This window comes from Cervus elaphus, chromosome 15 (assembly GCF_910594005.1).
Source record: "Cervus elaphus chromosome 15, mCerEla1.1, whole genome shotgun sequence".
Classification (NCBI taxonomy): domain Eukaryota; kingdom Metazoa; phylum Chordata; class Mammalia; order Artiodactyla; family Cervidae; genus Cervus; species Cervus elaphus.
The window spans coordinates 18,510,165-18,536,084 of NC_057829.1; the positions used below are offsets into that span (position 1 = coordinate 18,510,165).

Consider the following 25,920-nt stretch of genomic DNA (forward strand, 5'->3'; position numbering starts at 1 on the left):
CTAGACTTAGTTCTGCCAGTTAACTCAGCACCAGCACACTCCGCTAGGAAGGTCAAGGTGGAGTGTCTAGGCTAGTTATTCCGGGATGTCAGTTAGAATGAAGAGGTCCTAACATATACACCCGCATCTTCCTGCTGGCAGATTTTCAAAGAAGATGCCCGGCCGTGCTTCATCCTGACGCACACTCTCCCGCTGCCCAGTAACTGTAAAGTCCAAACAAACCCTGCCAGGGCCTGCAGAAAGCGCAGCGCTCCAGAGGCTGGCACGCTTTCCCCCTTCCTCCCCCGGAGGGGGAAAGAGATCCCGGCACTTCTCCCGGTGATGTCAGTGGAATCCTGAGCCCCATCCCGCTCCGCGGCTGGGAGAGGGCAGACGGTGCTCTCAGCAGCCGGGAAGAGCTGGGGTGTCCCCCGCGGGACCACGGCGGTCCGGGACCCCCGAGGCGAAAGCTCTCTCCGCGCGCGGGGTCCCGGAAACCGCGCACGCCGCCCCCGCTGGCACGCGCCACGCTCCGCCCTGGAAGCCGCTTTGGTCCCGGCGCGGGGGTGCGCGGGGGGTGAGAGCAGGCCCGCTCAGCCTGATTTACGGCTCTGCTGAAAACCGCTTCGTTCCCGCAGCAGTAGCACCGTCGTGGCGGCAGCAGCAGCTGCAGCAACAAGTCGGGTAAGTGGGCATCTGCGCCCGCGGCCCGGCCCAGGGGGTGCGGCAGAGGGGGCCGTCCGGGCTGGGCAGCAGGTCCCGTCCCGCACCACGGCGGGGAGCTGGGCATCTCGGCCCCCGCCTGCGGGCACTCGTGTGCGCACGTATCCACTCTGGCACCGGCGGGCTGGCACGCAGAGGAGCTGGGGCGGGGAAAGCCGGGACCCCCGAGGCACACTCATTTCCAGCCTGCCGCGCTTAAGGCAGAGGAAATTAGGGCTTGTCTGCCAACCCCGTGAACTGGGGCCCCCGCTGGGCCCTTGAAACCTTGCGCACTCCCGGGGCGCTTGAGCACCGGTTTCCCCATCCGGGGATGCCGTTCCTTCCCCATTGCTCCCTGGCATTCTAGTACCCCTTCTTTCACGTCTGGCCTCCTGCCCCCAGAATACGCGTGGTTACGCAGCTTGCTCTAGCACAGGAAGAGGTTCCCCTCTCTGGGGGCAGAGGCTTATTAACACGGAAGCTTTGTCTACTGTGGGGGGACCACTGGCGCCTCTGCTTTCAAAGAGGTTGAGGGCCCAATAATAGTACTTTTTAGCCAAGACCTTGGCTCCCTCCCTTTGGGGCCCGGTGCTTATTACATTTAAGAAACCATTCCTGGAGGGACTAGGTATGCACTGCCTGTAGAATTGGGCTGCTAGCAGCCATCTGTTGCTAGGGCCAAGAAAATAAATTTCTACGAGGAAATCAGAACTTCCCTTTAACTAAAAGAGTTATGCTGTTACCTACATGGTTCAAACTTTGGCCACCCTAGAGATCATCATGTTAAAACAGGATCAGAGTGGAGACAAATCCATCCAGAACACTGTTTTAGTAAAATCTTATCTGTGGCCCCACTTAGTATTTGATACACTGGGTTTCCAGATTTCCGTAAATCTGGAGTATTAGAGGAGCATCATTATTATGATAACACTTTGATTTAAATCATCACAGCAATAATTTAAAAATAAAATTAAGGGCAGAAATCTCAGACTGAAAATTTTTCAGCTGATTGTGCGCTTAATGTCATTGCACCTAGTTTGAGTGATACCTTTCCTCACTTGAGGAAGGTTGCTGAGTTTGCTGTCTTAGGACCTGTTTTTACAATTCACTTGAGTTTCTCTCTCTTTTTTTCTTTTGTTTTCATGCTCATCAGGGTCCTCAGTAAAATAGTGCATGTTTTTGCAGTGACTGTACTAAATTCTGGAGGGCAGGAAAGTTGAATTCCATGTGGGAATCTGACACTGTCCATTTGGCCTTGGATTAATTGCTTTACCTCCTTGCTCCAATTTCCTTATCTGTGAAAAGGGAATGATACCCATTTTTTTTTTTAATCTTAAGTAGGGGTTGGCAAACTTTTTCTGTAAAGACCAAAAAGTAGTAAGTATTTTGAATTAGCCTGCTATAGGGCCTCCATCTCAACTACTCACCTCCATCCTTTAGTGCAAAGCAGCAGTAAACAATATAGAAATGAGTGGAATGTTCTTGGATTTGGCCCATGGATTGTAGGTTTTAATTTTAATTAGTTATTATGTGTAAAAGTCATTTGGAATTTCAAAGCCTCTGTCCCCATGGAGATCAGCAACAATTATTTCAGTAGCATTTTTTTAAACAGACATGCAAACTACCTGTTTTATTCTCCCCGCCCAGGACTTTTAGAGTAATGCAACAGAAGGCCTTTGAGGAAAGCAGCTACCCCTGGCAGGAGTCCTTTGAGAATGTCGCTGTGTGCCTGCCCTTCCGTTGCCCGAGGTGTGGGGACCATACCAGATTTAGAAGCCTGTCCTCGTTGAGGGCCCATCTGGAATTTAGTCACAGCTACCAGGAGAGAACCCTCTTGACAAAATGCAGCCTCTTTCCATCTCTCAAAGACACAGACCTGGTCACTTCCTCCGAGGCCCCGAAACAGGGGAAATTGCAGAGCTGTGGCAACATAGTAAGACAGAAACCGAGCTATGTTAACTTGTATAGTGTTTCGCACGAACACTCCAAGGACAGGAAGCCATTCGAGATGGTGGCAGAGAGGCCCGTGTCCTACGTGCAGACCTACGCTACAGTGGACCTACGTGCAGACTCGCCGGATGCACCGAGGGCCAGTCCGGGCCTGCCCACCTCAGACACCAAAGCAGCTTTCGAGGCACATGTCAGAGAAAAGTTCAGTCGGATGGTCGAGGCTGTGGACAGGACCATAGAGAAGAGGATTGATAAACTCACCAAAGAGCTGGCCCAGAAAACTGCTGAACTGTTGGAAATTCGGGCGGCATTTGTGCAACTGACGCAGAAGAAGCAGGAAGTTCAGAGACGAGAGCGGGCCCTGAACAGACAGGTGGATGTGGCCGTGGAGATGATCGCAGCCCTGAAGCAACGCCTGATGGAATCCGAAGAGGAGCTTCTCAGGAAAGAAGAGTAAGTGGCGTTGAAAATGGATGCCAGCCCCCTTGCTTTAGACACTTACCACCCGCTTCCAAGTTACATTCCAGTATTAAGCATGGTTTGGTTTTAATTGCTTGCAGATACCTTGCTGCAGTCTCCCACTGATGTAGTTAAATGTAGGAGACACAAGGCTTTTAGTTCTCTTTACTGTCTCTGCTATGGTCTCCAGCTCAGCAACCTGAAAGTCAAAATATTGCATTCCTTCTCACCTTAGAAACTATAGACTACTACAAATGTCTACTAAAAGTGTCCTCTGTCCATGGTGGGATCCATTCCTGGTGTGTGTGTGTGTGTCTGTGTGTGTGTCTGTGTGTGTGTCTGTGTGTGTGTCTGTGTGTGTGTGTGGAGTAGGGGGTGGGGAGGTAGGGGTAGTGAGTTGAATGGGAAGGCAGAAAGGGAGTGCTGGGGCCCCCTTTCTGTCTTTTTGACAATCTCCATGTACTAAAATCAAGAACATGAGATGTTGTCTTATTCAAATATAAAAATATGGTCTAAATGTAAATGATTTTTGCTTCTTAGCCATTTCGTATTACCTGTCCGTGTTAATTAAATGTTAGTAGCTGAGAATCTATTAATAATAATTTTTATTTCAAAGAAGCAGACATGAGGAAACCCAGAGGAAGCATCTGAGATTGCCATACTTTTATGATTTAAGTTTGAGAATTTTCTTTTTGTAAAATACTAGACTAAGTCGTGCCTGCTTGCAGAGTTGACACTGGTTTTTACAAATTACAGGTGATCGGAAAAGCTATTAGTTTAAAAATTATCATACTTGGAAAAGCATTTCCTTATCAATAAGTATGGTTTCATCTCAAACTAGAAAAGTATATGTAACAATGCAGTGTTATATCCCAAATGCAGAATGTTGGATTTAATTTTAAATGGAGGCTCAGAATTCATAGAACCAAAGGAAGTAAAAATTGATTGACTGAAACAGCCTAAAAGGAAGGTTTTCAGATAATTTGAGGTGTGCTATACAGATTGATTTAATTTCAGGCTTTCTTTGTCCTCTGGCACTCTTCTATCTGGTGTTGTCTCTTAAAATGTAGTAATTAAAGCTTCCTCTACTTGGTAAGAGGCTGAGAAACCGTATGTATTAAAGAGATCATCACTTGCTATTACTAAATGCTTACCGCCTGCCTGGAGAAAAAGCCTGCACTGCTCAACTAGATACTTATTTAAATCATGTAGTGAGGACAGATTTGAATCAGCCACTGATTTACTTTGCTTCTATGGAAATGATCTCCTTTGAAAAATGTTTCCCTCTTGGCTCTTGGTGTTTCCTGGTGGGAAGTGAGTGCCTTGACTTGCTATAGCACCAAGGGTGACTAAGACTGCACCACTGAAAAAACGGCAGATGGCATTGCTTTATGTGCAGAGAAAACCATGGAGTTAAATTTGTGATATTTCTGTTTGATGGGAGAGCAGTCAGTTTAAAAGGCTACCAAGTTAACTGTGTGCATTTATTTATTTGTTGTGTTTGATTTATTAAGTACACAAGTAATAAAGGAGATGGGCTTTGGGGTGGTGGTGGCCTGGAGCATGGGAAAACAATACAATGGTAGGGAGGAGCATATGGTTAGACCTAGGTTATTGTCAAGGATCTAACTTTCATTTTGTGTTTGAGGGTGCTTTATTATTAAAAAATAACTGGTCAAATAACTTAAATAAAAGTGGGCCACGCATGAATCAGCAGTGATAATATGTTATATCTGGTTAATCCAGTGCTGTTACCAGAGGACCAATTAGAAAACTAAATATATTCATAAAAATAAAATTTAACAGGGCAAAATTGTATGTGTTAAAAGTCCTATCTCCTCTTCAGGTATCCCCCACCCCATTCTCTGGAGACAACCACTGTTTAGGTCAGTGGATATCCTTATGGACCTTTCCTGTGTGCATACTTTATATGCACTTATAGAGTTACTGTGTTTTCCCCGGTGGAAACATGACACATACTGCTCCAATCCGTTTGCTACCGAGGAATACATGGGTTTTCTTCCATTTTCTTGGTATTAAAAAATAACATCTCAGTTAACGTCCTTGTACATATATCTTTGTTCACATTTTGGGGTGTATACCTAAGGGTAAATTATGAGTTGAGTTTTAGCATGACAGTTTTGGACTACCAGGGGAAAAAGAGCAGTGACCAAAACAGAACAAAAACCACTTTAAGTGAAAATTTAGTGAAACTGCCTTAAACTTTTAAACATTAGATGAACAAAGTCTTCATTTTGTTAAGCCTTCACTTGGCCTGTCCCATTAATTTCTGTATTCATGCCTCAAATAATCACTCTTTCTTTACATAAAATAGGACTGAAAGAGTGTTCTTTCCAGGAAGGACAGTGGAATTCTTGGTCTGAGAGAGCAACTGTAGCCAGCAGCCTCCACCCCAGAGTGGGGGGCAGAGCAAGCCAGCTGTCCATTTGTCATGCTATTGAAACCAGGGTGATTGACCAGATCAGCCTGGCTCAGGCATGCTCCTTCCCTCCTCACCACTCCCTCACAGTGCTGGGCCTTCCACCAAAGGAAAGAGGTGAGCTTATATGGAAGGCTCTGCTTGCCCAATGAACATACCAGGAGCTGTGTTCTCCTGTCTGTTGTTGTTATTGTTTAGTCGCTAAGTCTCCCAACTCCTGCAACCCCATGGACTGTAGCCCGCCAGGCTCCTCTGTCCATAGGATTTCCCAGCTAAGAATACTGGAGTGGGTTGCCATGTCCTCCATCAGGGGATCTTCCCAACCCAGAGATCAAACCCAGGTCTCCTGAGCTCTCAAGGCTCATTTGTGAGAAAAAGCAGGTTGTCACAGTCCCATTTGAAATGGACTTAAACTCCAGGGACCCTTTAAGACACAGATGGTAGATTTGGTTTAAAAAATAAGCAGACCTCTAGTATTTTGACATTCACATGAGGTTCTCTTGATTATGGATTTTCCCCTCAACTTTAAAATTCTTTTTTGGGACTTACCTGGTAGTCCAGTGGTTAAAACACTGGACTTCCACTGCACAGGGCACAATTTGATCTCTGGTCTCCGTTTGGGAACTAAGATCTCACAAGCTGCACAGCATGGCCCAAGTTAAAAAAAAAAAATCCTTTTTTTCATACTGAAATAAAAGACTTAAGGGCTGATTCTGCCTTGAGGCCTCTATAGGCTGAATCAACTTGGATATAGAAGCCACCTGTATGCTGTGTAACAGAGATTGTTTGAATTGGCAGAGTTTTGTACTTTGTGCGAGTCTCATTGTACCTCCACAGAGAGGTGTCTCCATTTCTGGAGTGCACATCCAGGAAAGAAACTGCCCATTGTTTTCAGTCTGTGCAACTTTAAAAGTCTTATGCAAACAGATACTGTATTTACTTGTCCCAGAATATTTAGAGCTTGTAGGTAGCACTGTCTGTGATCAGGTAAATCGACCCTGGGCAGCCTTGCAGTAGGGTATCCCTTAATTAGAAAGATGACATGGATTGGATTGTAGCTGACTCCTGGCTGATTTGGTTACCTGGGGTTCGGAGAACATCACTGTAATAGCAGTAATCGTAAATTTACTTGCATACTCACGTGCTAGCAAGGTTGGAAAGCCCTGACCGAGCACCTGTGATGTGCTAGGCGTGTGTGGGGAGTTGGGGGGGACATAAAATTTTTGGTCCTTTTCCCTAAGAAGCTTCCATACTACATAGGAAGAATAAATCATATCCATGTTCAAACTCAGTACTTAAATACAAACCACGGTTTCAAGTTGATGAACATTAGAGAAAGGGTTTTCCCTTGTGTTGAGGCCACACTGAGGAGTGAGGAGGAAGGGTGGGATTTGCATTGGTGGTCGGAGGACAGTGACATTGAAGGACATCAGAGAGGTGACTGTTAGAGATGAACCCTGAGGGGACTGTGTACTTTTAGTTCTGGAGAAACCACATGTCAGAAATAAAGCCTGAAACAGCACAATGACAGGGACAAAAATTTAGTAACAAAGCTGAAATGGGAACCCAAATTTCTTGTCTCTTTGCTGAGTCCCTTTTCCATTAATTCACTGTGCCTCAGCCAGACTTTTGAAAATGGGATATTTGCCCAGAGCATCAAGACTTAGGTAATACCAAATCTGGCCTGTTTTGGAATGGGCTTACTTCTCTGCTGTGTTGAGAGGCCTGGCAGGGTGACATCATTTAGCATCAGAAGTGTTGGGAAATGGGGAATGGCAGCATCATCAGTATAGTTATGATATGAAGCTTCTGGAACACCAGCTCAGGACTTCTAGCTTACCACAGGGGCTGTGAACTTGACCCTGTAGATGTCCATGCCCAGTCAGGGTGGAGAATGTGCCACTGCCAGCCTTGGATGGCAGTGAGGGGGACTCTCTATCGTTCCATGTCGTTTCCATACTGCTCCCTTGCCAGCTGCCATAGATATGACCTTTACCTTCTTCCTGCATCATTTGTCCTCTTCCCAGGCTGGTGTCAGCCAGAAGACAATTCTTTATTGAGTGCCAGGTACTGTTCTAGGTTCTGGTCATACAGTGATAACCAGAGGAGTCCAGCTCTTGCTTCTATGACAGGAATAGATGAGCAGGTAAGTCATTAAACATCATGAGGGGTGTGTTAGAAAGAGACATCCAGGGGTGGCTTGAGCTAGGAATGTCCACTTAGGTTTCTATCCAGAGCTCGCTGTAGAATGCTGTCCTTAGAAAGACAAGTTTGACTTGGTAGCTTGCTTTGCACAGCTGAACCATCTTTCCCATCTTTGATCAACTAAAGTAGTGAGCGGGCAACTTGGTCTCCAGACTGACCCATAGCTAGGAAGCAGGCTTAGAAAAATCATGTTAGATGTTAGTTCGGTGGGACAGGGAGGTGTCTGCTCCACGTTTTAATGCATTTATGTAAATGGAGTCCTCTCTATGCAGGCTGTGCTCCGTGCAGACTTACAGACTAATGTAGGAAAAAACAGGATGTCAAACATGCCCTCTTAGATCTCTGCTAAGATTTGGAGGACTACCCCCCATATTTTCAAATTTTGTAAAAGAGATCCCACTTCTATTTCTGTAGCAGGTACCTTTGTTGTAGGTCACTTACTTGTTTTATGCCCCAATACTTGTCTGGAAAAAGAGACAAACCTCAGAATCTTTTAGTCAGTTAAAGATTTTTGACTAAAGATGGAGTTATTAATAACACATTTCCTGCATTCAGCAGAAATTATGGAGCCCCTGATGTGTCTCTTATGTCTGTCCTCCCTTCCCCTACCACCCTCTCTGTCTGGACTGAGGGGCTTAGGATGGGGTTTTGATCTACTTAGAGCAAATAAGAATAATTTGACTTTCTTCTTAGAGTTATTTTTTTAAAGTCCTTAATTAGAATTGTATTCTTTTTGGTGTGTTCCAGGAGGTCATAAAAGAAAGATGAGGCCCAGGGCTGACCCGAGTAGAAATGTGATGTGGCTCCTGACGTGTAGCAGGTGTGGATTCCACCTTGTGGGCCCCGCCGGGGACACAGGAGCTGACCCCGAGCTCTGAGCGAGCAGCCAGGCTTCCAGCACTTGGAGGCAGTCGGCTCTAGTTTTAGGATTTGCCTCATGGGTGACATTACCGTCTGTCTGAGGTGCTCTGTGATCAATAGCTAGGCTATTTTTAACCAGGGCTATTTTTACCATTTCGTATACCTCTGAAGAGGTTCATAAATCAGTAATGCAAAATGAAATTTAAATAACTGGGGAGAGCTTTGCCCTTGGGATGGGAGCTGTTAAAGTGTTGTTTAAGAATGGAAAAGAGGCATCAATTTTAGATCCCACCTCTATTTCTGTAGCAGGTACCTTTGTTGTAGGTCACTTACTTGTTTTATGCCCCAGTACTTGTCAGGAAAAAGAGACAAAGAAACCTCAGAATCTTTTAGTCAGTTAAAGATTTTTGACTAAAGATGGCATTATTAATAACACATTTCATGCATTCAGCAGAAATTTGTGGAGCCCCTGATGTGTTCTGGTCTCACGTTGGGTGCTGTGGGAATCGCAGTGAAGGAGCAGGCCAGGACCCCGAAGTCCCTGGTTTTGTGGTTCATGGCGTCGACGGCGCAGCTAGTCCCTAGAGTGTGGACTGTGACAGGCTCCCCGGTTCTGCGGGAGAACACAGCAGATCACCTAGCCCACATTTAGGGAGCCTGAGGATCATTAAGAGGGGGCCTGGGAAGGGACCCGGGTGGAGGGAACAGCATGTGCGGAAGTAAGCATCTGGCTTGGAGGCTGAGGGGAGTGAACTAACGCTGGAGCAGAGAGGAGGTAATGTGTCTTATGAGGCCCGAGGTGAACCGAAGGCTTTCAGGATGGCCATGAAAGCTGGAAATGGTTTGTTGACAGTAGATTACAACAGGTGATATGATCAGTGTGCCGCCCCTCGTTAACAACACACAGTTCACTGCCCGTGTAAAATCACAGTGAACACCACGGAGCGTTAACATGCATTTCCCTCTGTCTCTGCACTTGCTTCTAGAGTGTGTTGTTCACATGACAGTGTATCTTTGATTTTTCTGAAATTAACCCATCTTTAACCTACTTCTGAAGAAGTAACTGAAGGGATTCAATCTGTAGTAAAATGAACTATTACCTATGTTTTAGAGCTTACAGCTATCCTGCAAGTGAATGAGTGCATGAGTGAACAAATATTTCTTTCTAAATAAAATTTTGTACTGAAGGGACTTTTTCCCTTCATGCCTCCTTCTAGAGTTTGTTTCTGAACCCCTGTGCATCTCAGGATACCGACAGATTTCTGGGTCTGCAAATCATTCAGCATGATAACGAGCTTCAGGCCAGTTCCTTATACTATATACTGGTATCTTTTTCCTTTAGTATCAGATATTGCTTTAAATAAAAGTATTTTTCATTGAAGCTTAAAATCTTGATTTCAATCATATTTAACCTTTAAAAAAAATAAGTAAATAATAAGTCAAAAATAGGGCTGGAAGCAGCCTAGAATCAGTTAATTTTCCCAGAGCTGGTCCGCACCCACACCTGGGTTGAATTTCAGGTTTGCCCTTATCTTCTCATCTGGCCTTCCAGCTTTGCACTGTATTCTGAGTCAGTGTTGAGAACTTAAAACCACAGGGCTTTTACTCTGCTTTCTGATAGCATCATGTTGTTACTCTTTTTCTTAGTTACATTCAGCTTTGTAACTTCATGTTTGTTTCTTTTAATGTCTGCTTCCCCACTATGTGGGGAGTCTGCCTTACCACAGCTGGATCCAGCCCACCACCTGCTTTTGTGGAGCCCCTGTGCTAAGAATAGTTTTCTTTTTTTGAATGCTTGAAAAAAATTCAAAAGGCAAATAATAATTCATGACCTTTGAAAATTACATGAAATTCAAAATTCAGTGTCCATAAGTGAAGTTGTATTGATACGCAGCCTCTGTGGCTCTTTTGTGCTAGGCAGGCTGGAATAGTTGCAACAGAGACCATGTGAATTGCAGAGGTTAAAATATTTACTTCCTGGCCCTTTACAGAAAAAGTTGACTGACCCCTTGGTTAGACAGTAAGCTCCATGAGGATGGCCACTGGTTCATAAATGCCCTTGCACTAAGCCTGATACCTGGCAGCATTCAGTAAATGTTTGCTGAGTTACTGAATAGTGGAATAAATACATTTAGGGATTCTGGCTGCATTGTACCAGGGTTCTAGCCTGTGTTGTCCACCCTCGTCTGAGTTCTGAGATTTAGGATCACTGTGTATATGGTAGGGCTTCCTGGGTGGCGCTAGTATTAAAGAACCCACCTGCCAATGCAAGAGACATAAGAGATGCGGATTCGATTCCTGGATTGGGAAGATCTGCTAGAGAACGAAATGGCAACACACTCGAGTACTCTTGCCTGGAGAATTCCAGTGGACACAAGAGCCTGGTGGGCTCCAGTCCATAGGATCGCAAAGAGTCAGAGATGAGTGCAGTGACTTAGCATGCACTGTACATGGTATTGCCAAATTCAGGCGTAAATTGAAGAAAGTAGGGAAAACCACTAGACCATTCAGGTATGACCTAAATCAAATCCCTAACGATTATACAGTGGAAGTGAGAAATAGATTTAAGGGACTAGATCTGATAGAAAGAGTGCCTGATGAACTATGGACGGAGGTTCGTGACATTGTATAGGAGACAGGGATCAAGACCATCCCCAAGAAAAAGACATGCAAAAAGGCAAAATGGTTGTCTGAGGAGGCCTTATAAATAGCTGTGAAAAGAAGAGAAGCAAAAAGCAAAGGAGAAAAGGAAAGATATTCCCATTTGAATGCAGAGTTCCAAAGAATAGCCAGGAGAGATAAGAAAGCCTTCCTCAGTGATCAGTGCAAAGAAATAGAAGAAAACAATAGAATGGGAAAGACTAGAGATCGCTTCAAGAAAATCAGAGATATCAAGGGAACATTTCATGCAAAGATGGGTTCGATAAAGGACAGAAATGGTATGGACCTAACAGAAGCAGAAGATATTACGAAGAGGTGGCAAGAATACACAGAAGAACTGTACAAAAATGATCTTCACAACCCAGATAATTACGATGGTGTGATCACTCACCTATAGCCAGACGTCCTGGAATGTGAAGTCACGTGTGCCTTAGGAAGCATCACTATGAACAAAGCTAGTGGAGGTGATGGAATTCCAGTTGAGCTAAAACATGATGCCCTGAAAGTGTTGCACTCAATATGCCAGCAAATTTGGAAAACTCAGCAGTGGCCACAGGACTGGAAAAGGTCAGTTTTCATTTTAGTCCCTAAGAAAGGCAATGCCAAAGAGTGCTCAAACTACTGCACAATTGCACTCATCTCATACACTAGTAAAGTAATGCTCAAAATTCTCCAAGCCAGGCTTCAACAATATGTGAACCGTGAACTTCCAGATGTTCAAGCTGGTTTTAGAAAAGGCAGAGGAACCAGAGATCAAATTGCCAACATCTGCTGGATCATCAAAAAAGCAAGAGAATTCCAGAAAAACATCCATTTCTGCTTTATTTACTATGCCAAAGACTTTGACTGTGAGGATCACAATAAACTGTGGAAAATTCTGAATACCAGACCACCTGACCTGCCTCTTGAGAAATCTGTATGCAGGTCAGGAAGCAACAGTTAGAACTGGACATGGAACAACAGACTGGTTCCAAATAGGAAAAGGAGTACGTCAAGGCTATATATTGTCACCGTGCTTATTTAACTTATATGTGGAGTACATCATGAGAAATGCTGGGTTGGAGGAAGCACAAGCTGGAATCAAGATTGCTGGGAGAAATATCAATAGCCTCAGATATGCAGATGACACCACCTTTATGGCAGGAAGTGAAGAACTAAGAAGCCTCTTGATAAAGAAGTAAAAGAGGAGAGTGAAAAAGTTGGCTTAAAACTCAACATTTAGAAAAAAAATCATGGCATCCAGTCCCATCACTTCATGGCAAATAGATGGAGAAACAGTGGAAACAGTCAATGGCTGACTATTTTGGGGGGCTCCAAAATCACTGCAGATGATCACTGCAGCCATGAAATAAAAAGACGCTTACTCCTTGGAAGAAAAGTTATGACCAACCTAGACAGCATATTAAAAAGCAGACACATTACTTTTCCAACAAAGGTCCATCTAGTCAAGGCTATGGGTCTTCCAGTAGTCATGTATGGATGTGAGGGTTGGACTATAAAGAAAGCTGAGCGCCGAAGAATTGATGCTTCTGAACTGTGGTGTTGGAGAAGACTCTTGAGAGTCCCTTGGACTGCAAGGAGATCCAACCAGTCCATCCTAAAGGAGATCAGTCCTGGGTGTTCATTGGAAGGACTGATGCTGAAGCTGATACTCCAATACTTTGGCCATATGATGCAAAGAGCTGACTTATTTGAAAAGACCCTGTTGCTGGGAAAGATTGAATGAGAGAGGAGAAGGGGACGACAAAGGATGAGATGGTTGGATGGCATCACTGACTCAATGGACATGAGTTTGTGTAAACTCCGGGAGTTAGTGATGGACAGGGAGGCCTGGTGTGCTGTGGTCCATGGGGTCGTAAAGAGTCAGACCTGACTGAGCGACTGAACTGAACTGTACATGGCGTGGCAGCAGTTCTCAAACTCTTTGGCTTGACTTGCCCTACACTCTTAAAACATCTGAGGACCCCAAGAAACTTCTCTCTGTGTAAGTTTTATCTATCAAGGTTTGCTATATTAAAAATTAAAATTTAGGAAAGTAAAAAGGACACTTATTAATTCATATAAAAACAACAATATTAATCCATTACTTGTTTTACACAATGAGAATATTTCAAAGAACAATTTTCCCCAAAACAGTTTAGTGAAAAGAATGGTATTGTTTTCGAAATTTTGGAAATACTTTCACTGTCTGGCTTAACAGGAGGCAGCTGAACTTCATTAGTTCTGCTTTTAATCTGTTGCAAATTTGTTGTTTTGGTTGAAGTAGATGAAGGAAATCTAGTCTCACACAGATAGGTAGTAGGAAAGTGGAGAGGTACGTTAATAGCCTTTTGAGAGAATGGTGGCTATTCTGCTTTGATACTGTGCCAAAGCTTGACAATTGGTAGTTTCTCAAAGGTTAATTGCAGTGTGGAATCTGAAACCACACCACTGAACAAACATTTCCTCCGCCCCTCCATTGAAATCCATTGGTCTGTCTTGCACTGAGTGGATCTTTTACTGTTAGGAGTATAATTATTTGAAAAAGTACAAATGCAAAGTAGTTAAAAGCTCTTTCTTTTTCATTCAGGAAATTCACAAGATTCCTTGGGGAAGTAAGAGTGTTTCTGGATATTGTTAATCCAGACTGAACAGGATGTGAAAAGGGGGATGTGAAGTTGTGCACACATATTATTCCACAGTTAATCACCAGGTTTTATTCCTGTTTTTATCTAATACAGATACCCACACACAGTCTCAGTATGATGAACTTCTCCAGCCCTTTTCTCGTGTAACTTCTCCTTTAGAATTAAATCATCTTTTTTTTTTTTCTTAGTTGATGTGAAACATCCATAAACTGAAATTAGGTTAGTATTGATGCGAAGTTGTTTGGAAAAAAGGGTATTAACTTCTTAGCTTTAGGGCACAAGATAATTGGATGAGGGAGGTTAGAAAAAGATCCTGCTTTTTTACAACATGACATAACACTCCACAATCAACTAGTGGCATTAATGTTTTAAAAAGTTTTATATGAAATAAAAAAGTTTTATATGAAACCAGTTATAAAACATCACTTGATGTAAAAATACAGCCACAATCATAAGCTGCATTGCATTCAGATTTCTTTTCTTGCTTTTGAGATGTTGATCCTGTGGGATTAAGCTGTCAAATACTGATGTCTTATAGTCTAAACTGTATAGCTTGAGAGCCCAAGAATAGTAAATATGCAAAGAAAAAAAAAAAAAAGACTGGAAAAAAAATACCCCAGAATGTTGACAGTAGTGACCTCTGGGTTATGGGACTATGGGTCACATTTTGTTTCTTCTTTGTCCTTTCTAAACGTTGATTATGATAAATATTTACTGAGTATTATGTGTCATGTATTGAATGATGGAGTTAAAGCAAAAAGCTGATTGAGCTTCTGCTCAGTTGGGTCTTCCATAGATCACTTTTTATATTTCTCATAATAAATGTGAAATACTTCTGTAATGAGATAAATATAGTAAATATTTAAACCAAAATAAACTGAAAAAATATACTGGCTCTTTTTCCTACGTTTTCGGTTTTGGTGGGTGAGAGGGTTGTGGGTTTCTAGTTGTTTCTCCTTTAAGTACCAGTGTGGAGATGCTTCAAGAGTCAGTTATTCTGAATATCACTCTCAATGTAGAGGACTCTTTATTACGGGCTTGATTCCACATAAATTGAAGCCTTGATTTTGGAAAGAGGAAGGAGTAGCCATTTCCTGGGCTTTGTTTTTGGTGGTGCTTTTGAGCCGTATGAAGATGTTCCATTCAAAGGTTCTCTACTTTAACTAAGAACCATGACAGGGCTGGATGTGACACCTGAATGGACCCTCACTGTTTTGCTGCCGGTTAGCCTTTTGTGACTGACCTAGGAGGCAGAGCAAAGGCAAATGACAGCAGAACTTGAAAATTGGCTTCTCTCTGTGGCTTGAACAGTTTGGAAAGTGTACATCTTCTATTCAGGGCTCATAGGGAAACATCTGGAAATAAAATTGGAACTTAATTACAAAAGAGAACTTTCCAAAAGGACTCTTACTTCTTTTATGTGAATACTTCTTAACTACTGAAAGATAATGGAATTCTTATGGGCTCTGAGTTTATATTTGATCTGGGTAGGATAGAACAAGTTTGATGAGCAGTTTTTGGAGTGAAGCATTGTTAGAACCAGTCTCTTTTCTGTTTATATAAATACATAATTCCGAAAGTTTTGCAGAGATGCTTGACTCTGTAGGAACTATCAGAAACTTTTCAGTATGGCAAAATATGATGTACTGTATTTGTGAGAGAAAAGTCATTACTAATTGTAAAAGTGACCTCCTGACTAGTTGTACAGAAAAAAGGAGTTGGAAGTCACCACCAATTATTTGGCAGAGACCTGTGAAACTGACTTCCTGAGCTGAACATCCATGAAGTTCTACTCTGAAGAAATTATGGAGCTTAGCAGAAAATAAAAATCAAGTAGAGGCTGAGAAGATTTGGAGAAGGAATGGAATTTAATTGACTATCTAGAACAAATGCCTGAGGTTAGATTAAAAAAATAGGATTTGGTAATCTAAAATGAAAGAGGTTTAGGGGACAATGATCAGATTCTTTAGAATCTTGGTTCTGCATGAGTAGAACATGGCCAGAAAAATGAGGGATCACTCCTTGAAGGTTGAGAGTTCAAAGACACATAAATATTGTATCCAACAAGTAGTGAAATTATTGAATTCATTTGCTCCAGGGGGTGAGACACAACACACAAAGAGGATGGCCAAAAAGATCGTCATGATTTCTTACTGAGTGAGGCAAATCAAATGAGAAAATTGTGGTACTGTACACCTACTGGTACTGCTGATTAGTGTGTGTGTGTGTGTGTGTGTGTGTAGAGATGTTTGTGAGGACGATTACCAAATGTAAATGGTGATGGTCTTAGGATGATGGGATTTTAGGTGATATTTTCTTCATTATTTATTTCTACATTATTTAATGTGTTTGAATTTTTAATAAAGAACTTATTTAGTTGTAACTCAGGGAAGTATTATTTTCATACTTGCATTAGAATTAAGATATAAAATAGTAATATAGTTATTAAAAATTTTCTGGATTTGTGAATCACAATGAATTATGTAGATGAAGGTATTTTGTTCAGCTTTTTAGGGAGGGGTAGCCTGCACATTGCTTCTCCTATGTCAGCCACAGTAGCTTCCCCAACACACCTTGGATCTACCTCAAGATGGCAGTTCTTGGACTGTTTCATTCTTAGCTCAAAATACACTATTGGACATATGCTATTTTATATGCTCTGGTGCTCAGTGTGGCATCTTGCTTCCGTACTTCCCTACCTGTAGTCTTTTCTTCCCTAATAGCCAGACTTTTAAAATATAGGAGAGAACTTGTCTCAAAAGTGGCCAGTGGTTTCCCGTCTCATAATAAAATCACAGTCCTCGTGCTGACCTGTGAGACCCTACCTGGTCCCGGCCTCAGCTGGTCTCCCCTTCCCCCGCTCTGTTCTGTACCTCAGACCATTCTGCATGTTCCCACTGAGGATCCGGCGTGCTCTTCCCAGCTGTCTTCTTGGCTGTTCTTGCTTCCTGGTGTCCATTCAAACGCTGCCCCATCCAAAAGGAGGTTCTGACTTTGCTGTCTGCAGGATCTCTTATTCCTTTCCTTCCTCTGTCACTCTTTGTTCCCTTGCACCCAGTTTCCATTTCCTCCTTAGCACTTATCACCAACTGACATAAGTTTATTTTATAGTGACTATCTTCTACTAAAATGTAACCTCTAAATGCAATCAACCACTAAAATGTAATTTTATGTCTTCTATCATGGCTACGGCCATACTATGTAGGGCAGTGCCTGACACATAGTAGGCTCTCAGTAAATATGAGTTGAATGAAAGAATTCACAGCCCACTCCAGTATTCTTGCCGAGAAAATCCCATAGACGGGGGGCCTGACAGGCTGTGGCCCATGGGGTCGCAAAGAGTCAGACACAGCTGAGGTGACTGAGCACAACACACGTGGCCATGCTTCATAGGGCGGTGCCCGGCAGGGAGGCTCTCAGTAAATATTCATTGAATGAATGAGTTCCTGTCTCAGTTCTCCATTCTGTGTTCTGACATTGTTGCCTTGCAGAGAGGTGGTTACCTTCAACCATTTCCTGGAAACAGCAGCTGAGAAGGAGGTTCAAGGAAAAGCTCGGCTCCAGGACTTCATAGAGAATCTGCTGCACCGGGTGGAGCTGGCGGAAGAGCAGTTGGAGTACTATCACAGCCAGCGGGGGGCCGGCCTCTGCGGGGACCCCCGAGAGCACGCGGTGAGCCCTGCAGGCCCGGAGCGAGGGTGGTGATCTGTCAGGTGGGGCCAGGGACAGAAGGAAAAGGTGCTGGGGAGTGACTTGCAGGAATTTTCTAGACATCGTTTGAAAGCATTGCCCCAGCCACGCCGGTGTTGAGGAAGTGATACAGGTGAGTCTAGGACACCTGGGAGTAAGTGAGACCCTGGATGCGTGATCTCCGGTTCTTCACCTCCAACTCCACATTAGGCTGAGGTGGTAGAAGTACTTTTTTTTTTTTTTTTTTTTTTTGGTAGAAGTACTTTTATGTTGCAGCATAACAGTTTGAAGTATCCAAAGAAATCATTTGTCCCAATCATGTGTCAGGTGGATAGGAAGTTATTAATATTATCCTGTTTTTGAGCTCATCAAGGAATCATCTGAAAACTTTCATGCTTTTTAGTTAGCGAAAGGTTTAATCACTTTTCCCCCCCTTAATAGGAAGGGAAACACTTGTTGGTAGTCTCTGTAGGTGAAACATTCTTTAAGTAGATTTCCGAAAAGACTAAGCAAAATTCCCCAGTGGTATTATATAATGGGATTTTGCATACAATTTTACATATGGTTGCAGGGACTTAAGAGATCCCCAGAGCCCAAATGAGAACCCTGAATATAGATGAAGGTCCAACTCTCATGAGTGGCTTGATCAAGGTTGCCTGGTCTCTTTGGAGGGAGGGTGGGAGGTGGGTGGTTTACAAATAAGCACGCTTCAGATGAGGGATGTGGGTGGTCACATTTACCCTCTGTACAGTTTCCTTCATGGTATAAACAACAAAGCCAAAGAATGGATTTTTGAAAACCTAAAGTGGTTTATTTATAACATTTTCATCATCAATTGAATTTTATTTACCCTTACCATCTTCTCAGAAGATTTAAAAACGATTCTTTTACTAACCCTGAAATGAGGATAAGAAAAATAGGAAACATTTATGCTAACCAAAAGATTAGTAAGGTTGCCGTTGGTTGATTGAAAAATTTAGGTTGAGCAATTTGGAAGCCAAGATTTAACAGGAAACATGATTAAATAAACAAAGGAGGAACGAAATGAAATGCAGGTTGATGAAAGAAGTAAGACCAGAGGGAGAGACACAGATAGCAGGAAAGTACAAAGTCAAGGAGGAAGTAGGGCTTGATCACTGACTTTTGGAGGGAGCACACATCACCCTGAGAGGTGTCAAGGATGAGCTGTTTGATTTCTGAAAGAATGGGCAGATGTGGTTTCCCCTGTTTTCACGTATAGTCCTCTCAACTCTACTCTGGGCCATAATGTGCCATGTTATGAGACAGTCTATGAATCCTAAAACCATTTTTCCTTTTTACTTAGTCTATTTCTCATAATAAAATACATTTACCATGTCTTTGATGTAATTTAACTACTCAGTCTGGCCTCTCTGTGTATCTGTGGCTGTGGATACATGGAAGAACTTGGAAACTTTTCGCAGGATAAGCTAAGGGTCATATCTGTAGTAACCTGTTTGGTCCAGCTTAGAGAAGGTGCAGGCCTCTGGAGCCTCAGCTCTGCCTGGGAGAGCTTCTTGTCCGGGTGCACCCCAGAGTGAAGCAGAACTTTCAACTCCCAGCACCTAAACTCCCTCCTCCAGAACCCTGGGGAATGCCATCCCCAGCCTGGCTGGCTCTCCCCATTTCCACCAAGGCTGCTCTGCAGAAACAACATGGCCTCTTCATCTCCCTTCTTCCCTGCCTCCCTCCCTCCCTCTCTCCTCTTCCCTCTTTTTCTCATTACTCCTCTAGAGAGTAATGACATTTCTAGATTGATGTGTAACTTGATTCTTTCTAGCCTTAAGATTCTTTTGTGCACTAGAAAAATTTCCTTCCCCCTCACAATTAGCACCTTTTCTGAAATAATGTTTCGGCATTAATCCCCTTGAGCATTTATGTTCTTTTTCACCTGGCTGATTTCTAAAAATGCAATGTGCTTACTCAGATAATTTGTCTGTATGCTCTGAAACATGCTGTCGAATTAGACACAAAGTGACCTAATATACCATCTGCCAGAATTACTCTCAGACCTGCTCAAATAGAAGGTCATGAAATAGCTTGGATAATCTTATTTTAAGCATTGCATTTATTTCCTGCAGGTTGCTAAATTAGTACTAGCAGTAATTCATTACCATATTTATTGGGGATGCATCGCTTACTGGGTGCTGAGGAAACTGCTGTGAACGAGATCGATGAAGTCCCTGGTCTCGGAGGAGGGACACACAGTAAGCAAACACATAAGGAAGATAATTGCATATAGTGAGTAACTGCTATGAAGAATAAAGTAAGATGACATGTTTGAGATGGTCACTTTAGCTTTAGCAAAAAGCTTTCGAGAAAAGCCCTGCTGAGAAGGCAGCATTTGCACTGTGACCTGAATGGCAAGGAGGCAGTTCTGGAAAATTTGGAAGTGGAACATTCTAGGCAGAGAAATAGAAAGTGCAGCTGCCTCAGGAGGGAATGGGCTTGGCACATTTGAGTGGCGGGAGATAAGTCGGAGAGGCAGGAGGGGTCCAGATCAGGCAGGAGCTTCCTGGTCGTATAAGGAGTATGGATCTGTTCCATCACACACAGGGGAAAACCGTTGGAAGGTTTTAAGTAGGAGATGATCTGTGTTTTAGCAGAATCACTCTGCTGCTCTGGGGGACCTGATGGAGGGATGCAAGAATGCGAGATGGGTTATGCTGTGGCCGATGAGAGGGGACAGCAGCTCAGATAGAGCCAAAGTAGAAATAAAAGGTATAGGGTATGTTCTTGGAGGAGAATTGACAGGACCAGTTGGCCTGAATGAAGGATTAGATTTAGCTGGTGAGGGAAACTGAGGAGTCAAGAATGAATTCATGGTTTTGGCCTAAAAAGTTGGGTATATACAGAAAGGGAAGTTGGAGGAGGGCTAGGTTTCCAGTTTCCCAAAACCTGTCATAACCTGAGACACCATGTTTGTGCTTTAGAAGTACTTAGATTGGCTCTCAGTACAAGGTTATTTGTATATTTTTTCAACCAGAAATGTTGACCAGGGCCTCTCTTGATACCCATCGGCATACCCTTCTCTCCCTAAATAAAAAGACAGTAGTTGGACCAGGAGAAAATGGAGGTAGGTGGATTGACTGAGTGGGAAGAGCATTTCTATCTGCCTATAGCTGTGGATCCAGAAGGAACACTGGCCTCTTGTGTTCACAGGGAGGAGAGCAGAGGGAATTCTTTGGTGCCTGTGATAACAGGCACCACCTCCACCCACAAACCTCATAATTCGTCAGATCACTGTTGGCCTTTTCCCCAGTAAGGGAACATGTGTGTGTGTGTACCTGCAGGTGCAGACATACACACACACACACACACACACACACACACACACACTTTTGAATAGAATTCCAAAGGGAATTATGTACACATATGCAGCAAATCATCACATTATATGTTTACATACACACATAAAGTTGAAAACATTTTGTTATACCTCAATAATAATGATTTTTTTAAGTGGGAAAGTATTTAAAGGAAGAAAAACCCTGTAAGTTTGTACAGTTTATAGATGCACTGAAATCCGTTCAAGGAGCTCAGCCAGTTGGAGCAGGGGGCATGGGTGGACTGGAGGAAAGAGAGTAGAAATGCTGATGCCTCCGGGGTTCCTAGAAGCTGCCAGTCTGGTGTTTGCTGGAGCCGTCTGTTCCCGCTTCTTTGTATATTACAAGACCTCAGGACCCTCGTGCAAGGAAGGTGCCTTTTTCTGTTCACATTTACTAATCCCATGCCAAACCCAGCCAGCGTGGACAGGGTTGGCAATAATGTGACATTCAATTGTGTCCCAAGGCAGAAGGCAGGAATTCCATCTCACCTTCTTGGGCACCAAGAAGTCTGTTTAAGAAACCTTTCTGATTTTCCCCTGTCTGTGGCTTAAGCTGCATACAGAAAACTTGGAGGAAGATCCTGTTATTCCAGGTTTGGTTTTTTGGGTGATTTGAGTATAGCGGGGGTGGATGTTGGCCACACTGGGCCTAGATGGCCCTTCCTCCGCATTCTCTTTGTCACCCTCTTCTTCTGTCAGTCTGCCTGTTCATGCGACAGCACTTCTTTTAGTTGAAGGCTGCATGCGGGAGGTTGGGAACTGAAGCTTGGGAATACACTAAAAATACACTTGCTTATAAAGTGTTTGGTGACATCTGGAGCACAAAGTGATAATTATCAATTTATTCTTCAAATGGTATTCTGAGCCCAGCCACAAAAGTGCATGCAGATATTTCACTGAGTGGAAAATTATCTCAATGATAGATGGCCTCAGGACAGTTGTGGAGTTGGGTTTTCCTATGCTCTCATTTTAGAAATGATGTATTTTAGGCAATAAACATTTTGTGCCAATTTCCCCTTTAGTTGATACGCTGTGACCGGTTGTAGCTGTGTAAATTAGCTGCAAATACAGCCTGAATCAATCAAGAAATAATGGCACATCATTCCAGTTTTTAAAAACATGTTTCTTCAAATGTTGTTCTCTTGAGGGCTGTTTAACTTTTTGAAATTTTTGAGATCTGCTGACACTGGCTTCTTGGAATTCTCAGAACAGGGAGCCACAGAGGCTTCCTGAGTAAGCAGAGCTGAGCACGAACCATTCTTTTTTTTTTTTTTTTTTACGAACCATTCTTGTTCACTGCAGTGATGGGTGTGCCATGGGCAGTGCTCCTGATAACGGTCACTGGCTTCCTCAATGGGAATACAGTTTCTTAAAAACATAAGGAGGATTTTTATAAAACCAAACCCAACCTTTAAGTGAAGTAATATTTTGTCTTATTTGTTTTCCTTCAGCTTACAGATATCTCCTCAAATAGGAAACCCAAATGCCTGTATGTATATCTTTTTATACTTAGACCATTTGATTAATGTTTGCATAATATACCTTCCTGTTGCACTTTTTATGGTATCTATAATATAAATGGATTTGAGAGCTTCAGGTGAAAATTTACCTGTTTATTTACCTTTCTAAAAATGTGGATGTGACTTTTATGCTAATGGTCTATGAGTATATGGCAGTATGATGGTATTACAGGAGTCTTTTTAAAGTATTGTGTAATAGAACTTTCTCGTATTGTGCTACAGTGTAGTCATATAACTCTATAGTGCTATTAATGTAGTGTGCACACTGATATATATTTTATACATAAATTTATACTGTGAATCATATACTTTATGATAGCTGTACTACAGATTTGTTTGAATCCCCTAGAAGTCACTTAAATAGTCAAAAGTTATAGGTTCTGGTCTCGTCTTCTCCATAGACCACTGTGTGTTACCCTCAATAGTCATTTAGGTTTTCCATGCCTCAGGTTCTATCACTGGTAAATAAGACTAGTAATATCTCCCTGGGAATTTAGTATCATGAGATCATTTTCATGAAGGCCATCGTATCAATATGGAAGGAAAAGTATCAGTACACAATATATTACTTGTTTTACTGGTAGCATTATTGCCACCTTAGCATGTAGGAGTGATTGTGCCATGAGTAGTTTTTATTCTTTTAAGGATTTAAATCTTTCTTTTTATCTACCTCCTCCCACAACCATCTATAGAAGCCGAGGACACCTGCATTCTGTGTGTAACCACCCTGATCTCAAGACCCATTTCCATCCAAAGGGAAGGATGAAAAAAGCCAAGGATGACAGAGCCAGCATGCAGCCTGCTAAGTCCCTGCATGAGCAGACCGAGTCCCCAAGAGAACTCTGCAGACCAGCAAAGAAAGGGGAGCCTCTGGGGTTTGGCCGGAAAGGCAACATCAGACCCAAAATGGCCAAAAAAAAGCCGACAGCGATTGTGAACATCATCTAAAAGGGTGGGTGGTTCTGAACCACATCACTGGGCTTTGGGAAATATGTTCTAGGGGCCATCAGTAGTGTCCTTTTGGACACACTGCATCATAAAACATATTTCATGTCAATATGGGCACCTGGATTAACCAGAATTTAACAAATGGGAATCTCAGTGAACCAGACTTTTTTACAAGTCCCTTTTGGAAGCAGGAGGCAGATTACAGAATTGTTTTTAAAAAAATGAAATCAGTCTTATTCCAAAGTTTTAGTAAAATGAAGCTAGCTCCAGCTCTTAAAATAATTGGCCCTGTAAAGTTCTATGAAATAAAAATATTTTTGTTTTTAACCTCACCCTCAATTAATTTGGGAGCCTCCAAAATAAAGCTTCTTGTCTTCCCGAGAATTCTGGTTAATCGAGATTCCAGTGTTAGGGTTGCTTCAAGGACTCATTCCGTTAGACTTCAGTTATCATCTCGACAGACTGTTTTCCGGTTTGTTCAATTCAGGTTTTTTGTTACCCTGGATGTATTTTCATTCTTATTTTGGTGCCTCTCTGCTTTCTTCCTTGGCTGAGTATTCTGTACTCTGAAGACTGTGCTGCCAGCCTCTATCTTAATAGCTGCTTCTACTTCTGAGGTTGCGGAGGACAGTAAAACCTTTATGATCAGCACCCGTCAGCAATTCAGGGTCAGAATGGTTGGATACCAGTGGACCACACATTTAGTGCTTTGCAAGCCACCCGGAGACACCACAGAAGTTACTCAGCTCTTTCCTAAGACCTGCTTCCCCGGGGCGGTGGCGGGGCGGGGGGGGGGGGGGTGGTTTGTCAGCAACCTCTCTGTCAGCTATAGGCATGACTTTCTCCTTGCTGGCCTGACTTTTCCATCTCTTGCTGCTTCTGTGCCAATTTATGACTAAAATACACGTTCTTACCTTTCAGCCAAGTATCTGATGTATTTGTTGTATATGGCTTTCTAAAGTGATTTCTGAAATAAACAGTGCATGCGGGATCCAGAATCTGAAATCATCTTCCCCTCTCTGGCTCCCTAAAATGGCCTTTGTTTCCATAAAGAACCATCTGTCATGAAACTCCTGCTTTACAGTTTTCTTCAAGAATAAATTTCTGTGTTACTTTTTAAAATTTAGCAATATCATCAGGTCTCCTGCAGAGTTTATAAGTGCTGACATTCCTTTGGAAACGAGAACAATTATGTCCACAACTATATACATATATGTATAACAAATGCAAAATGTATATGTCAGGTATATTAATAACTTATTTTTAAATACTCATGAAAAAGGTGTGTGTTGGTGGTGGGTGATTTTTAAACTATATATTGTTTATGTAAATTGAATTCTCTGATTTTAGAAATTAAAGCTTAACCTAGTTAACATTAGTAGGATTATGATTGTTACTGCAATAAGCATCTGATTAGCAGTGCGTTAAAAATAGGTAACGAAGCAATTACGTAAAATGCCAGTAAATTGAAAAGTGTAACTTATACAAATACTTTGAGCCTATCATGGTGAAATGTTGATTTTTGAGTTTTCACTTGACTTTCAACTCATGGGGATAGGCCTTTCACGTGGTGTATAGGCAGCTATCAAGTGGTAAAAAACTTTGCTGTGAATATCACTGTTAGGATAACACTGTAAAAACTGTAATGTTAAAATAACTATTTATTTGGAGAATTAACCTCTTCCAAGGTTATTTATTATTGATGTTTATATCATGACTGCACTTACCTTTTACATACTAAAAATCTGACTGGTTTGTTGTACTGCATGCTCTTTGCCCCATAATGTGTGTGTGTAATGCAGCAGTTTGCTTTTAAGGGTAGTATAAGCCAAATTTTTCTCCCATTTTATTTAATGTAACTTATGTTTTCAGTTTTCATTTAATATGCCTTGAGGGCATGACAGCTCTCTCTGACAGTGGTAGCCAGTGATCTTCAGAAAGCACTGTAATGTCGTATCTACTCTGTGGACATTATGCAAGACAAATGATTTTAAGGTTTATTATATTAAAATTTTTTTAAGTTGTAACTAAATTCTGATCCTTAATAAGGAAATGCACTGTGTATATTGTGCTTCCTTAGAGACATAAATTTGGTTTTGAAACATGCAAGCCACCTCAGTCTAAAGGATATCCCATTTACCTGCCATGGCCTGGGCCTTGTGCCATGTCCCACTTGGGTGTTATTTTTAAATGCATTCTTTGTCCTCATAGGTAGTCAACCTCAGAGTTGATTTTTTTAAGAAGTCACCAAAGTTTTCTAGGAAAACATGTTAGAGTTTAAACTGAAGAATGGATCTAATTTTATTATTTGTTTTGTAAGGAGGAAGTCTTTGTTTCAACCTGCTTTCATTCTCTTTTCCCAAACAGGGTTACAGATTCTTAACTGAAAAGTTCAGACTACTTAGACACTGTTTTCCGGTATTCTGCAGGGTCATTTTGTTGTATGGAAGTTGGAATATTCTGTTCCTGGATTTTAAATAAAGGTTTTTAGATTATGAAATATTACAATAATAAAACTATATTTATGACTAA

The 25,920-nt window shown here is 42.3% G+C and overlaps 1 protein-coding gene across 1 annotated transcript; it reads left to right on the forward strand.

The window, feature by feature from the left end:
• On the forward strand, positions 1-25,920 carry ZNF365 (zinc finger protein 365). The gene is made up of 5 exons (XM_043926326.1): positions 1-663; positions 2,329-3,084; positions 17,376-17,556; positions 22,372-22,409; positions 23,133-25,920. The coding sequence occupies exons 2-5, from the start codon at positions 2,342-2,344 to the stop codon at positions 23,386-23,388; spliced, it is 1,218 nt and encodes a 405-aa protein (XP_043782261.1). The 5' UTR covers positions 1-663; positions 2,329-2,341; the 3' UTR covers positions 23,389-25,920.

What these genes read in the sequence shown, in the direction of transcription:
- ZNF365 (XM_043926326.1), top strand. Translation starts at nt 2,342, where the DNA reads ATGCAACAGAAGGCCTTTGAGGAAAGCAGCTACCCCTGGCAGGAGTCC. An exon ending in GGGACCCCCGAGAGCACGCG is followed by an intron (nt 17,557 to 22,371) that starts GTGAGCCCTGCA and finishes GTTTTCCTTCAG; the next exon opens with CTTACAGATATCTCCTCAAA. An exon ending in AATAGGAAACCCAAATGCCT is followed by an intron (nt 22,410 to 23,132) that starts GTATGTATATCT and finishes AACCATCTATAG; the next exon opens with AAGCCGAGGACACCTGCATT.